At 38.7% G+C, this 15061-nt stretch overlaps 1 protein-coding gene across 1 annotated transcript; it reads right to left on the bottom strand.

Moving 5' to 3' along the window:
• Window positions 1-319: 319 nt before the first annotated feature.
• Window positions 320-4829, bottom strand: LOC149184964 (bidirectional sugar transporter SWEET1-like). Its single transcript, XM_089417751.1, has 6 exons — window positions 4649-4829; window positions 4522-4558; window positions 4202-4421; window positions 3970-4128; window positions 1458-1577; window positions 320-856 (listed from the first exon to the last, which is right to left on the bottom strand). Exons 1-6 carry the CDS (start codon window positions 4680-4682, stop codon window positions 656-658), a joined length of 771 nt encoding a protein of 256 aa, XP_089273877.1. The 5' UTR covers window positions 4683-4829; the 3' UTR covers window positions 320-655.
• Between the last annotated feature and the right edge of the window lie 10232 nt (window positions 4830-15061).

The raw sequence follows: 15061 nt of genomic DNA, 5'->3' as shown, positions 1-15061 counted from the left end.
TTAATTACAAACATTCTACCGCCAACTAGGGAACAAATGTGATTAATCGCCTGTACTTTTCCGTCTTATGAACAGTGGTGATTATTGTCAAACAACAATTTGTACCATTGGTATACGCTTACAATTGGCAAATACACATAAATTTATCAATAAAAGTTGTTAAATTAGCAGTCATAGATCCCGGAAGAAAACGAATCGATAAAATCCCATACACATAAAATATCTTTAACGAGAAATACTAAGAGAACACGAATTTTCAGTACTTCAATTGACACCATCGTCCATCAGTGTGAACTTCCTGGGATTGAAACATCATACCTTGGTTAAAAGGATGCCTTTACAACATTATTTAAGTTTGGGTACATAATTACATTATCAAGATTTCAAGATCTTTGAAGCCACAGACAATAAGAATAATGAGATCTCTCAAAGCCACAGAAACTAAGATCACTGAGATCTCTCAAAGCCACTTTCAGAAATTAAGCATACAGCACGCCCATAGATCTACACATATTCCCTAGCACTCAGCAGCTTATTGTAACTTTAAACGCAATAGCACAAATGCACCATCATAATCGCAAGTCGACTTGGTGCTAGGGTGTTCCCTCAGCCTCACGACTTGGTGCCATAGTTTTGATTTGTTTGCTTATGAAATTCAAGACCATTCATGACCAGGACCATCGGCCTTTGTCTGCCCATAAGATCCCATTTCCAATGCGGTCATGTGTTCAACCCTCTTTCCGTCCTCCTGTACAGGCGGAGACGATGTCTTATCGCTCTTCTTCCTCCATTCTTTGTAAACAGCGTACAGAATCAACTGCATTGCTCCCAACAGACTTCCAATCCCATTTGGTACCTGTGGATCCATAAATCCATTTAGAATTAACAGATCTATTTTTTAATATAGCATCTTGTTAGGGGAAGATGGCCTGCTGCCAGTTGTTTGGAGTGCTGTTGTTCACTAAATTGCATTCATTCCATTGTTTCAAACTACATAATTAAATAGGCTCTAAAACACTAAGAATATATATGCTAATCTAGTATTACTTACACTCTGTAAATTAAAATACTAGCATGACTAACACGTTTTAAATTTAGATGGTATATAAAGGCCCTAAAACTCTATGCTAACAGAATATAACCTGGAGTAATTATCTCCGACCATCAACACAGAGTTATATAGTAATAGCGTAATTAACAAAGGTAAAAATAGTCTTTAGGATATAGTCCAACGGTTAAGCCAGAAAATTTAGTCCCCAAATCTTGCAATCCAATCTTATTCATTCATGAAACAGCAACGATGTCATTCAAGATAACCAACAAAAATAACAAATAATTTATTCAGAATATCTAAGCAACTGGGTTATTCAAGATAACCAACAAAAATACCAAATAGTTTATCCAAGATATCTAACAAAATGTCTATGTTACTGGAACGAAAGCGATTTTTAACTTACATAAACGAATGGATCGTTTCCCAAGAGGCCAAATATGAACCAGGAGGTGCCGCATAGGAAGACAAAGAGAGACAGGAAGAACGGCATATACTTTACGCTCTTCGTCTTGATCACCAACCTCTGCACATCATGGAAGTTCCAAAACTTCAGTTAACTTTAAATATAAAACATTATTTCATTTTTCGAGCTCTCCATTTTTAAATATCCTGCGTCCTTGTGTTATCACCATAAATCACATGCTAAAGTTCAGAGCAGATAATTGTTTGGAAAAACAAATCAGTTGCCTAAAAGAATACAATTTAGTTGAAAAATAAGTAGGTTGATTTATTATTTTTATTTATTGTTATTTAAGGAAAATTATGCTACTAACTTTTAGTTGGTGGTCAGTAATCCGGAAGGCTTTCACTCATGACAAATGTTTCTGGGTCTTGGGTCATTAATTAACCTGTTTCCTTACCTCGTACTCTTAGCCAACAAAATTCCTGACGGATGCTTAGATCAGACTCTTAACCAAACAGAAACAGTGTTAAGACATACTTCCAACCCAAAATCTAAACAAACAACATCAAATAATTATCTCTAATTTCCATTAATTTTTATAATATTCCAAAAATATGCAATAATATTCACTAATATTACTTTACCGCAACTTTATATAATGTAAATAAAATAATATACAGTTACAATCCCCTTTACAGTGTCCTAAGTTGCCCTTTACTGTGTCTCTTTAGCTAAACAATTTACAATCAGAAAACTTCCCTATCGAACCATTACTTTCTTTCTTGGAATAATGATTTTTAAAGAAAGGGATCTACGCAGGGCATATAGCGAAAGAATGCCGGAGAAACGACCCATCGCTCAATGCGTGTCTTTCACTGTATACCAGACAAGTTTTTAATCGAAGGAATTAAAACGGTTGCATGTGGTCAGTACAAGATCACAAAGGAAAACCGTTACCATCGAATTACATTCCCGTACCATATGAGCGAAGAATAAGGGAAAATATCTTTTAGGGGAATAAAGGAATGTTGGCATTTGCAGGGAAAGTTGGCGCATGGGGCGGTGCCATGTTTTACTTTCTTTCCTCCGGAAAACAAGGTTCAACGCAGAAAGTATGCCTGTAAATGTCTAATGGTTGCTAAAGGAATGGAAAGAGGTGGATCCATTATTGGGAATAGTGGAAATTTGAATAACTTACCTCTTCATAACGGTTTGGGATGGAATGGGGCGACTCCATAATTGGGTAGAGTGGAAATTTGAATGATTAACGTCTTCTTAAGGGTTGCGACTTTGCAGGGTGATAAAAGTCTTTCTAAAAGTGGTAAAGTTTGTTATAATTAATTATGATTGATATGGATTAGTTTATAAAAAACCAAAACATATAGGACAGGTTCACAAGAAATACACTGCCTTTCTTGCCTCTGACAGCATCATAGTGAAACGGTTGCCATATACAGATCTAGCGATGGCGGGCGATGGTGATGTTAGAAGAACTCATACGAAGAAGATAGTGTAACAACTCAAGCGGAGTCAATATCATCATAATTTAGCGGTTGGTGTATGCTGATAGAGGAGTCAACACCATCATAATTTAGTGGTTGGTGTATCTAAAACTAGTAGAAGTAGAAGTGGTATAATTTAGTGTTTGGTGTATCTAAAACTAAAAGAAGTAAAAGTGGTGAAAAACTATTTTTTTTTGGATTTCTTAACCAGGTGAGTGTAAAAATCTAAATGCGAGGGTGAAAATATAATATTTTTGGATTTCTTAATCAATTGAGTGTAAAAATCCAACACTCAATTGATATATGCAAAATTTACTCATAAAAATTGTTATTAATTCAAATAATATATTCTCAATAAAGTGAATGTGAAATCCAATACTTCCTCAAACTCAAGTAAGAACTCAACCTAGGGTAAAAGTTTAATACCAAAGTTAAGTTTCCTGTCCCACCAAAATCCACATATATTAATAAACTTCACCAAAATCCACATATATTAAGTAAGAACTCAACCTAGGCTAAAAGTTTAATACCAAATTTAAGTTTTCTGTCCCACCAAAATCCACATATATTAATAAACTTCAAAACAACTTTCATTGCCTTTTGAGGGGTCTGGGAAAGATCCTAGGATGATCATTAGTTCACTTATCAATTTCCAATAAAGGGAGTGTGAAATTCCTACCAGAAGAACTAATGCTAATGCGCAGAAGGAGAGAGAACATCATCATAATGGAACGTTGAAGCTACCGAGGAATGCGCAGAAAAAGATAAGTACACAACAACAGTAGTAATGGAATATCGTAGTTAGTCAGAAATTAAGCTTCCAACTTTTTGCAATCAGAGTTTTTTCGCTCTAGGTTCTAATAGATCCTCGCTTTATCCTGTTTTAGATTGATCAAAGTGATATATTTCTGATGAGACTGAATCACATATCATCTTTATTTTTCCAGAGATCCTCGACATCTTTTATAAAAAAAAATTCATTTTCCCGAGAACGAAGTAGAGAGATTTACCATAATTGACAGTGGAGACGCGTACATGCAGATGGAGAATATGGCGGCAGCGAAGCCGCAAAATAACTTTCTTGCATGCCCGTGCAATGCCAAGAGTGATACCAGGGCGACCATTGCAAAGAAAATTAGCACAGCGACCAGAAAGCCAAATATCTTCACCTGTTTCATCCATCACCATTCAAATGGGGATCACCATACTCAAATGTAATTTATAAACCAGTAGTATACTTACCCTATATTTCTTGTTTCGAATATAGAAGAGGAACACAATCACGTAGCAGAGTTCCAGGACGGCTCCAGTTCCATTAACGGTGCTCACAAGAAGGTTATTAGGCGAGACAAACGGCAGGCCATACCATGCAGAGAGCAAACAATTCAAAAGTGTGGAAATATAAGGAAATCCAGAGAACTCTTCCGTCGATTTCTGCTTAATTATCTGCCAGAACGTAATTCTGCAGTGCCAGTCACATCAGAAACGAGAAGCTGTTTGGAATTATATGAGCATCGATAAACTTTCTCATTAAAAGAAAACATAGGGTGGGGAAAACTCACAGGGGAACTAAGAAGAGTGTCAGTGCAGTGATATTCCCTGTCATGAAACAAGAACTTATACATCAAGAAACCTGCAAAAAACTTCATGCAACCAAGACATTAAAGTCGACGAAGCGTGTATACGCACCGAAGATCCCGAAAATGAAATGTGCAATCAACATTTTCCTATCTTCGCTGCGTTCGGCTGGATGATGATAGATTTCCTATGCACTTTGCCAGAAGGGATGATTAACGTAGAAACAGTTCAGTACATAGGCACTCATGAAACTTCCAGAGGACCAGTGACAACCATGAACAAAACCAAATGGAAGGCAACTTATATATAGTTCTCGCGCTAGGATATCAGCTAGTTTGCACTGTATACAAATATACCAAACCCTAATCGTACTAGGACACCTGCAGTTCAAAGACGTGAATTCCTGTATACACACTCTGTAGGACCCAAAGTTCAAATGTGTGGTGGTTCCTCTTGTGATAAGACTACCTCATGAGTCATCAGTTATGCCCGGGTGCCCGCTGATTTTAATGACAAATGGCATTGCCTTCCGTGTCTCTGAGGAATTTCATGGGGATTGGCGTTACTTTGTTGGAGGATTTGACTGCCTACATATCATGTTGGACTGTTGTAGGTGAGTTATTATTATTTTCATTTTGCTCGTTTGGGATTGCGTCCACACAAAGTGGAAAGAGAAAATGGTAGGCAATATGTGAGAACGAACGAATGGGTTATTTTCTTTTCCAGTTTTGGGAGCCAGATTGAATACATACAGTTTAATATTAGTTCAAGTTAGAGTTAGTTCTCATGTTGGATGGAAAAAAGATTTTATTACTAAAATTGTGCTAAGATAGATTATGTTTGGGATGTCTTTCAATTTCATTTTCCAAAAATAACTCTTATCCTCAGTTTTTTTTGGATAAGATTTGAAACAACTAATAAATTTATCCTGCCAATTCATAATGTTTAGAGAATAACTTTTTCAGATCAATCACATCAATATTTTTTGGGATTGATAAATCCAACTAGTATAGTTTATTTTCATAACATAAATAAAAAATCTAATCTAAATTGAAAAAGCTATTTCTCTTAATAGATAAAATCAATTAAAAGTTTTATTCCACTCTAATTTGGCGTAAATACTAACAAAACAACTAAAATTTCAGACTAAGATTTCGAAAAAGTGAAAAGGGATGTGAAAAGTACTGAGACATAACCTGGTCCGAATATGAATCTCACGGGTAGACACTTTACCACTGGAACACGTAATACTTGTTGAAGAGAATAATATCATGTGAATCTCAAAATGGAAGCTGAAATGGGACCGCACTGAATACCTTTAACCAGATGGCAGGGAGCAAATAAACAATCACGAATGAATGAGGACCATATGTCGTCCGGACGAGATGGACTGATTCTTCATCGTTATCAATGGTTTTCCACTTACCGTACACAGAGTTTGACATTCACTCCCGAGAAACCTCTTTAATATATATTCCTTTTATCATCGTTATTGCTCTTTCCTTTTATCATTGTTTCATCTTTAACTATTTGCACCACCTTGGTAAACAGATGGCAATTTATTATGATCCATGGTTATATATATATATATATTTTTCACGGTTATAAAATTCATTAACTGTATTATCTTTCTTTTTCTAGAAAGTTTGTTTATATATATATATATATATATATTTATTTATTTATTTATTTATTTATTGAGGGTATTTAATGATTAAGAATAATTTTTTTTATAAATTTTATTAATTAAATTACAAGGTAGATATTATAATAAATTTTTTTAAATTATGATGTGATGCCATTATATACACTAATTTTAGAGAAAGAGTTTAATATTTAATAGTTTCTTAGTGTCATAATGATGAGTTGAAAGTTTAATATTTAATAGTTTTTTAGTGTCATAATGATGGGTTGAAAGTTTAATATTTAATAGTTTTTTAGTGTCATAATGATGGGTTGAAAGTTCAATATTTAATAGTTTTTTAGATGAGTGTTTTCAACCCATGACATTTTAATGTCTCAATGATCTCTCTTACTATGTAGCTCATTAAAATTTGTTAGTATTTCAATAATGTTGGAAAGCCAACATACTTTTGATGTTCTAGATTATGGTTGATCATCTCATAATAATATATTATTTGTATTACATGGCTAATTCTTTATACCATCACAATTTCATATTAAATTTAAAAGTAATAATATTTTTACTATGATTGTTCCTTTTGTATAATAATCTTTTCAGTTATTCCCTAATAATTTGGCCAAGACTTAGTGATTAATAAAACACAGAGATGCCCACGGGGCTTTGGATTGACGGTGAACGGGTGCGCTGTTAAGGCACTCCTTGTGATAGGTCACCGGTTCAAATCCCCCGTGGGTACTTAGGTTAGTCTTAACTAGAAAAATAAAAATAAAACACAGAGATACATATATTGAGCATATTTAATAATTAAAAATATGTAATTTAAAAAAATAAATTTTAGCTATTAAACCAAATGTAGGTATTGTAATAAATGTTTTAAAATCATGATTTGATATGTGTATACAATTCAACCCGTGGTATTTTAGTGTTCAATGGCCTCTTTCACTATGCATCTCACTAAAGTTTGTTCTTATTTTAGCAGCGGTAAAACACCAAGATACTTTTGATATCCTAGATTATGGATGATTACCTCATTATAATAATTTATTTGTCTTCTACCTTCTTATTCTTTATACCACCACAATTTCTTATTACATCTAAATGTAATAATGTTTTTGATATGATTGTTCATTTTGTATGGTGTTTCCATTCTTTATGCCCCAATAACTTATCTAAGACAACATTTTTATGCCAACTTTTCAATGGAGTTTGAAACAGTTTTAGGAAGTGATTTTTCGAATTTTACTCAATGGCAAAGGGATTATTATCCCATAGACCCTACTTAAATATCTACTAGAAGGTGGATAGATAACACGACCAAATTCTCTAATATCTATCACATGCAATGCCTTTCTATTTTTACAGTGCTAGACCCACCAACATTCAGGGGATCTCCCCAGTATGAAATCCCAACTAGACCTCACACCATTTGGTGTAGGAGTCCCATCTGGTATGATGGTCCGGTTGCCATTATCTTAAAGATTTTCCTTAGCTCTTGCTTGTCAGCACATGAGAGTGGTTTACTTTGTCTTTGAACAACAAGGTTCGCGTTCTTGGTGAGTGCTTAGTGTTACTAGTGTCAAGGTTATTTCACTGTAGAGGGTGTAGCTTCTGGTGGAGTAGTCCACACGAATGCAACAATCATAAACAATGGGTGAATAGATAGCATGTACAACACCCAGCGGAATAGTTCACACGAGTGCGATGATCGTTATAACAAGTTTATGGGAATGATTATGTCAAGTGTCTGGCAGAATAATCGACACAGCGAGACAACGTTCAAAATTGATACAACAGATTTCCAACATCATATGTACTAAAACAACCAAAATAGTTCAACCATCTTAATACAAGTTAAAGAAACATGCATTACAAGCATCCAAAGAGTAGTCTTGCAAATGAATACAATACATGTATGAAAACATGATGGCTTGTTCACAGGCTTCTGAATTAAGTAAAAGTTCCAAGACACATCGGTACACCATACATCACTAACCCCGATAGTGGCCGTTGGAGCCACTGCTCGCTCCTCAAAGAAAAGGCTACAAACTCTCAAGGCTATGTGGGAGTAGCCAAGGTGAAAATGTCATTTGCCTGTACAAATGAGGGGTATATATAGCCAAGGGTGAAACTAACCCTTGTAACTATTCGACGTCCCTCATGATTGTTTGACTTACATGACTCTTCAACTTTACATGTGGGTTTCTTAGACTTCCCCGTTACATTACATTGATTACAACAGTATGGCCCACAACAGTGATGTGGCCGAGATGACTCATGACATGACTCAACACGATAGTGCTAGTATGTTCACGCTGATGGTGGTTTCCATGTCGAGTTGCAGTGTTGCTGAGTGATGAGTGTGCTCTTGTGTATCATAGCTTCACCTCTGCATGGCAAGGTGTGCGGAGTCTTCAATGGTCTTGGTGTTCGTTTGATGTTGCAGGTGCATGTATCCCCTTCACTGCTACTTGGCATGCTTCATTTATTAATCCATTTTTGAACACGTCTCCTAACATGCATTCCTTGTTCATCCCATTCACCATTGCACCATGTCTCATCCATGTACCTGTATCTGCAATCACTCATGATGGGACGACATCAAATCCTTAAATCTTTCGTTTTTGGGTGTAGGTGACCAGGAGAGAGGACAAGGCTCTGTAACTATGCAGAAAACATTTTAGGCTAGGATGCGCGCTTTGGGGCACTGTCGAGGAGAATTGCGCAGAGGTCACTCGGAAGTTGGGATGAGCAGTTTGAAACAGAAGTGACCTTCTGCGGGATCTGGCTCATTTGGGAGGCAGAACTACGCAATTTTTCCAGGGAGGCATTATGAGCAGCAAGGTGAACACTAGTAGTAAAAACTGCAAAAATTCTCTAGGGAGGCTGGTAGTGGGCTATGGGAGCTTACTGGCCAAAACTGCGCATAACTAGGAGGCTGACTTGTAGGACATGTACGCGTAGTTTCTAGGCTGGGGGAGGTGTCAGGCAGCTGGAGGACATCCCAAGAGAACTATGTAGTTTTCAGGAGGAGCAGCAGGCCAACTGACAGAGGCACTCACTGATAGAACTGCATGATTTTCAGGGACATTGTAGTGACAGGCAGTGGCTGCCTATCCCTCATGTATAGGAAATTTCTTTAGTCAGCAAAGGCGGTCATGTTGACAACTTCTGTGCAAGTTTTTGGGGGAGTGAAGCCTGAGGTCATTTCCTGGTCAAACTCTCTGGTTGGGTAGCAGGAGGCTTGATAGATTGGCTTGCGGATGATGTAGATTGAGATGGCTTCTTGGGAAACTTTTACACTATTTTGGGTGACAGTCAGTCAGGTCAATTCTAGGATTGAGCAATGCAGGTTATCTGGGAGGTAACCTCAAGCTCTATGCAATTCTAGGAAACACTACATGATCGTTGATGGCTGAGACTATGCAGTGCAACTCAGTGGAGGTCCGGTTGATGGAGGGTGGGCTGGTCAATAGATCTTTAGAAAAATGACTAAGTGTGTGAATGAGTGAACTCGTGCATGCATGACCTTGCGAACACACACTCAACATGACTCGATGACAAGACTCCTCGAACCAAGAAGGCAACATACGCTCAGTGTGAGTGACCAACGGGTGTGAGCGACAAGTGGGACACTTGCGATAGATATTTGAATGACCGCGACGAAACTTGCGCAACATTGCATACAAATTTGTGTATGAGTGCGACAGATACTTTCATAGTGGAGACAACTTTCACACACAAAGAAAAACCTTCAACATAGCCAAAACATGATTGCAAGCATGACATTGTGATGTCATGCTAAAAGATGTTCGATGAATGGTTAAGTGAGGAGGGTGCAAAGACTCGACACGAGCTCATGGGATGAGCCTAAGTGTTTGCAAACATCAAGGAAAAACCCAAGGAAGGCTCTGAAATTAGATGCATGCTAGAATTTTGGAGGGCGTCGCAACTACTACAACACTTGTGGACACACTAGTTGAATACCAGCTTCTCCTTTTTGGTCCATTGACAACATAAGGCCTTGGTCTACCAAGGAGTATTGAATCGTTGTGTGGGTTACTTTAGCTTCCCCACTTACCCCATCGACAGGCATGGTTCACCTTTTTCCAACTCAGTTAAACATAACAAAAAGTTGCAGCTTGATCACAGTGTTTCAAAATCGGGAAGGGTAGTTTGGCTCACGATTTTAAAATTTCCAGAGTATAAGTTTTCATCTTTGGTGTTTCTTCGCTACCAACAGACTTGGACAGTACCCCGATGGAGTTACACAAGAACACAAGCATTGCTCCACTGCCAGCGAGCCTGGTCAGTACCCCGGTGAGTTTCATGCTTCACCTCTTTCCATAAGAAACCTTTCTCTTCTTTCATCTTTGTATTTTTTAAAAGAGAACTGTGAATAGACACTTATTTATTTTTGGGGTGGAAGAGAGATCCCAACTTATTGAGAGCAGAAGAGGTTGTTCCTTTAGAAAATCAATTAAGACCTCTCACATATGTTTTCTCATTTAGATTTTCCCCTTCTCTGTTTCTAGTAGTTCGATGAGCTTGAACACACAAAGCAGAAGGATGAGTATAGGCATGGGGTTTACTAGTGTGGACACAGATTCATGGTTTGACCAAACCTTCCCTTGTAGATGGCTCGTATTTTCCATCAAGACTTTATCGAACAAAGGTTATAACCAAGCACATAGAAGACAGACACAGGATTGGCCAAGTGCTGCAGTGTCACAAGACTCTTTGGATCTCAGCCACATACTCATTCAAAAGCCAAAACTCAGTAGAGGGCAACACTTATTGACAAAACAAAAAATAGCATGACACTAAACAAACAAAACAAAACAGAACAAAAATAGTAAAGCAAAGTGAAAAGGAAACAAGAAGTAAATAGACTATGTACATGGTGCAGGGCACGACCCTAACTTATTGAAAGTAGTGTTTGAGATCATGGCTGTAGATGAGAAGGTTGTCAATCCTCCCATCAAGTGATTGCAAACAATACATGTGTGGGCCAAGCTTCTCCTGGACAGTATACAGACCAATCCACAGGGATTGGAACTTTGTATGCTTGCCTTTGTCTTCATGGGGATTGTCCCATTTCAAGACCAAGTCACCCACATCAAAGTTAGCGTTCCCTGGAGACTTCTTGTCGAACCATCTCTTAATACAGTTCTGATGGAGTATGAATTTTTCTTTTTCTTTCATCCTTTCTTCCAGTAACTTGTGAAGTGTATCCATTATACACTGAATTAGCAAACAAGGCTCGCCTTCAGATTCTTGAGAAAATTGAAGAGTAGGCAAGTAGATGTTTGGATGAAGGATGACTTCTTTCCCATAAACTAGGAAGTATGGCGAAGTGTTCAGAGAGGGTTTGGGTGTTATGCGGTCGGCCCATAAAGAATTTGTCAAAGTGGAGTGCCAGTGATGTTGTTCAAAGTAAATGGTCTTCTTGATAATGCGGTGTTGATGGTGCTAGACCCGCCAACATGTCAAGGAGATTCTCCCCCATAAGAAGCCCCAATTAGGTCTCAAACCGTTTGGTGTAGGAGTCCCAGCAGTGGGTCGTGAGGTAATGCCTTAACCACGATGTCCCACAGAGGCAAGTAAGATAACTTTAACAGTAGCAAGGGTGTGACCACTGCAGTGAGTCAAGGAAGGTGAATGAGAGGTTCTAACACGTGGGGGTTGAGATGAGTGCACCACTTAGCAACCTATAGTAGTACTTAGCTGAGAAGGGACCACATGAGCGAAGATGCATCACAAGCTGGAAATAAGATTAGTCGACAATCCAAAGTGATGGTTAAACCAACCGTACATCTTCAACAAGATTCCTATAATTGCATATGAAGTAGTTCCTACACAAATATGTAAGTTAAACAACATATATTGCTAAGCAATCAGAGCAATCCAACTACAATAACAACATATGCATGAAAACATGTTGGCTCTTATTATATAAAGAAGTGTAAGTCCCAATTATACAATACATCCATGTAAACCTGCTAGCCCCAACAACGAAGTGTTACAACCACATCCGCCTGCTTCTCCAAAGAGATGTAATAGCTCCATGTAGTGGAGAAGCCAAGGTGTGTTACAATACCGTCCAAGCTTTCTTCAAGACAGTCTTATCAGAAGCTTGGCTAACGAAAAGCCCATACAATGAGTTATGAGGGACTATTTATAGCAAAGGGTGGGGTGACCCTTGACATTCCCCTTTGTGACAGTTCATCTACCCTCATGACTCTTCATCTACTCTATGACTGTTGCATCCAAGTATTGACACTTGACTTACACTTGACATGACGTTACATTACAATGCACATGTACTCATGTGAGACAACATGGCTTGAGAAAGCCATGCAAGACATCACTGACACTTGGTCCATTATGATGAGACCAAATCTTTGGCATGCTTGTGATGGTGAAGGTGGTGAGCTGATGCCAAGCTTGGTCGTCTGTGATGGTGTGCATGCACCTCATGGTGACATCTTGTTGAAGTGAGCTCTTTCCTCCATTGCAACCGGTGCATTGTTTCGGCTCCTTCATCCAACTCGTCTACTAACATGGGCATGGTCTTCTTAGCTGCGGCTGAACTAACAACACACTAACACATAGTATTCATGTTGATCTTCAAGTGTGTGCTGGTGGTCATGCCCATCAACTTTTTGAAGTACATGTTCAGCTCCAGTTGGACTTACTTCTTGTCTTCGCCTTGGTGAGTGTGCTGAATGGGTTGGATTACATGTGTTCGCACAATGACATGCATGTTGTTGAATCCCTCATATGCAATCAAAAATACTGCTCACCATGTCTACTCCGTGCCAGCTACTAGGATGGATCTTTAACTTGTACGGGCGCAGTTTTTTGGTGAGTGCATGTTGCGCCTACTGTTGCTCCTGTTCCTGCTGCAACTCATTCGTCTGACTATGCAACTTCATGTTCTTCATTGAGTTGCTACTTCAACCCATGCAACTCCTTCTTTGTTCCATTCTCTATCTTTGTGCGATCTTCATGTCACACCGTCACCTCATAGCTTGAGTCTCTAAAGTTGCTTTCATCATCAGTGGATCTATTTGAACTTGCAACTTTGTTCCACCTCTGTGTTGTCAACAACCTTCCTCTTGCATTCATTGCATTCATTGCATTTGTTGCATTTGTTGCATTCGTTGCATTCGTTGCATTCAGTATGCTGCCTTCAGTTGTTGTTCATGATGTTGCTCACTGTGATGCTGTTGTTGTCATGTCTTGATGTCCTTGTCTACGAACAATTCGATATCTTCATGAGGACACAAGCTCATAGACATTTTATTGACTGCATCTCCAGGTGTGCTTTGAATGGTGTCTTCAACTTTTCTCCTTTGGAAACCATTGTACCTGCACTCCTGAGAGGTAGATGAACACCTCCAATACCTAGAGACATGGCAACACTCAAGGAAAGCAATCTGTCAGGTGAAAACCAAAATGTACTTGAGAACTGACTTGCAACATACCTGTGTGACTGATCATGAAGGTTGCAAAATTTTGATCAGGAGGTCAGGAGACTGACTACCAAGACTGCGCAAGGCACAATCTAGGCTGCTGGGAGACTGACTAACTATTGGAATTGTATAATGCATAGTTCAGTCTGGTTGCTGACTACTAGAATTGCGCAATGTGTAATCTCAACTGGCAATGGCTACAGGCTCAGCGACTACATTGCACAATTTACTAGCCAGTAATGATTGTCCCTCAGAAATATGCAAAACAGTCTCAAAGGACAGTCACTGGGTAGAAATTCGAGTTTCCTAAGAGGAAGACAGAGACTTCCCTCTCACGATTGCGCAAGGTTGTCTTGGTGAGGTAGAGTCTGGGCCAAGGCTGCCCAGACTCGCCGGCGGGAAATTGAAAGCAGATGTAACAGTGAATGCATGGCGACACTAAGTGATAGAAGAAGTGATTGACAGTGCATGCAAACATGAATGAAAGATTCAGTAAACAAATCAACATGCATGTGGATGAAGTAATTCGCCGAATCAGCGAGCATTCGTGAAAAACAATTTCATGCATGTGACAACAGTGAGATAACAACGAAAACTAAAATAGTTGTAGGACAAGCTAGCACACATGTAAACACCAATAAGCACTCAATAAAATCAAGCAAACAATACTCACACAAGCAAAAACACAAAAAGTGATAGAAATGCAACACAAGGCATGGGAAGAGGGCTTACCCCAAAACAACTGAGTTGAATGTGCCGACTACTCCTAGATGTGATGTGGGATGTCAGAGATGAAACGTTGATGTGAGGAATGAGATCTGTGATGTCCAGTTGATGAGTTTTGATAACATCAAGGTTGTGACGCGCATGCCAGAAATCTAGGGAAAGTGACACTTGGTGGGAGGTTTCTAAAATGATCCTTGCATGTAACCTCCAACTACTTAACATAGATCCCTGAAACAAGAGATACCTTTACATGTTGCCATGGGAGAAGCAACCCATGCATGCAAGTTTGTTTTGCTCGGTTCTAGAGGGAACTGGTCAACTCAGCTGCACATGCAAGAGGTTGTTCAAATTCTTGAAGTAAATGTGCATTTATAGCTAGGAGGTGGGTTGACTGCGTAGGAGATTTGCACAATTTCTAGGCAGAGCAACTCATTGTTACCCATATTTGTGCAGATTCTGCGCTGAGTAGCCTTGCTGAGGAAAATTGCGCAATTTTCTCTCTAAGGGTTAACTGGCAGAATTGCACAATTCTGAAGCCCAGTAGGTTGCTAGATAGGATTGTGTAATTTCTGGAGGGAAGGTTAGGTGCCCTCTAGAATTGCGCAATTTCTTGGGGAAGATTCTTAGCTTGTAGCTGGACAAAGTCTGGGTGATCAGCCTGTGAGGGGAATTCATTGA

Source organism: Pinus tabuliformis, chromosome 3_2 (genome assembly GCF_031772625.1).
Source record: "Pinus tabuliformis cultivar Carrire ecotype Pingquan chromosome 3_2, CPIR1, whole genome shotgun sequence".
NCBI lineage: Eukaryota > Viridiplantae > Streptophyta > Pinopsida > Pinales > Pinaceae > Pinus > Pinus tabuliformis.
The sequence above is the reverse complement of the archived record's forward strand: the minus strand, read 5'-3'. Positions and strand labels throughout refer to the sequence as shown.

Coding starts and splice junctions, on each gene's coding strand:
- LOC149184964 (XM_089417751.1), bottom strand. CDS start 4,682: ATGTTGATTGCACATTTCATTTTCGGGATCTTCG. Junction 4,129..4,201: donor TTCGAAACAAGAAATATAGG/GTAAGTATACTA, acceptor TGGATGAAACAG/GTGAAGATATTTGGCTTTCT. Junction 857..1,457: donor GAAACGATCCATTCGTTTAT/GTAAGTTAAAAA, acceptor ATGGATCCACAG/GTACCAAATGGGATTGGAAG.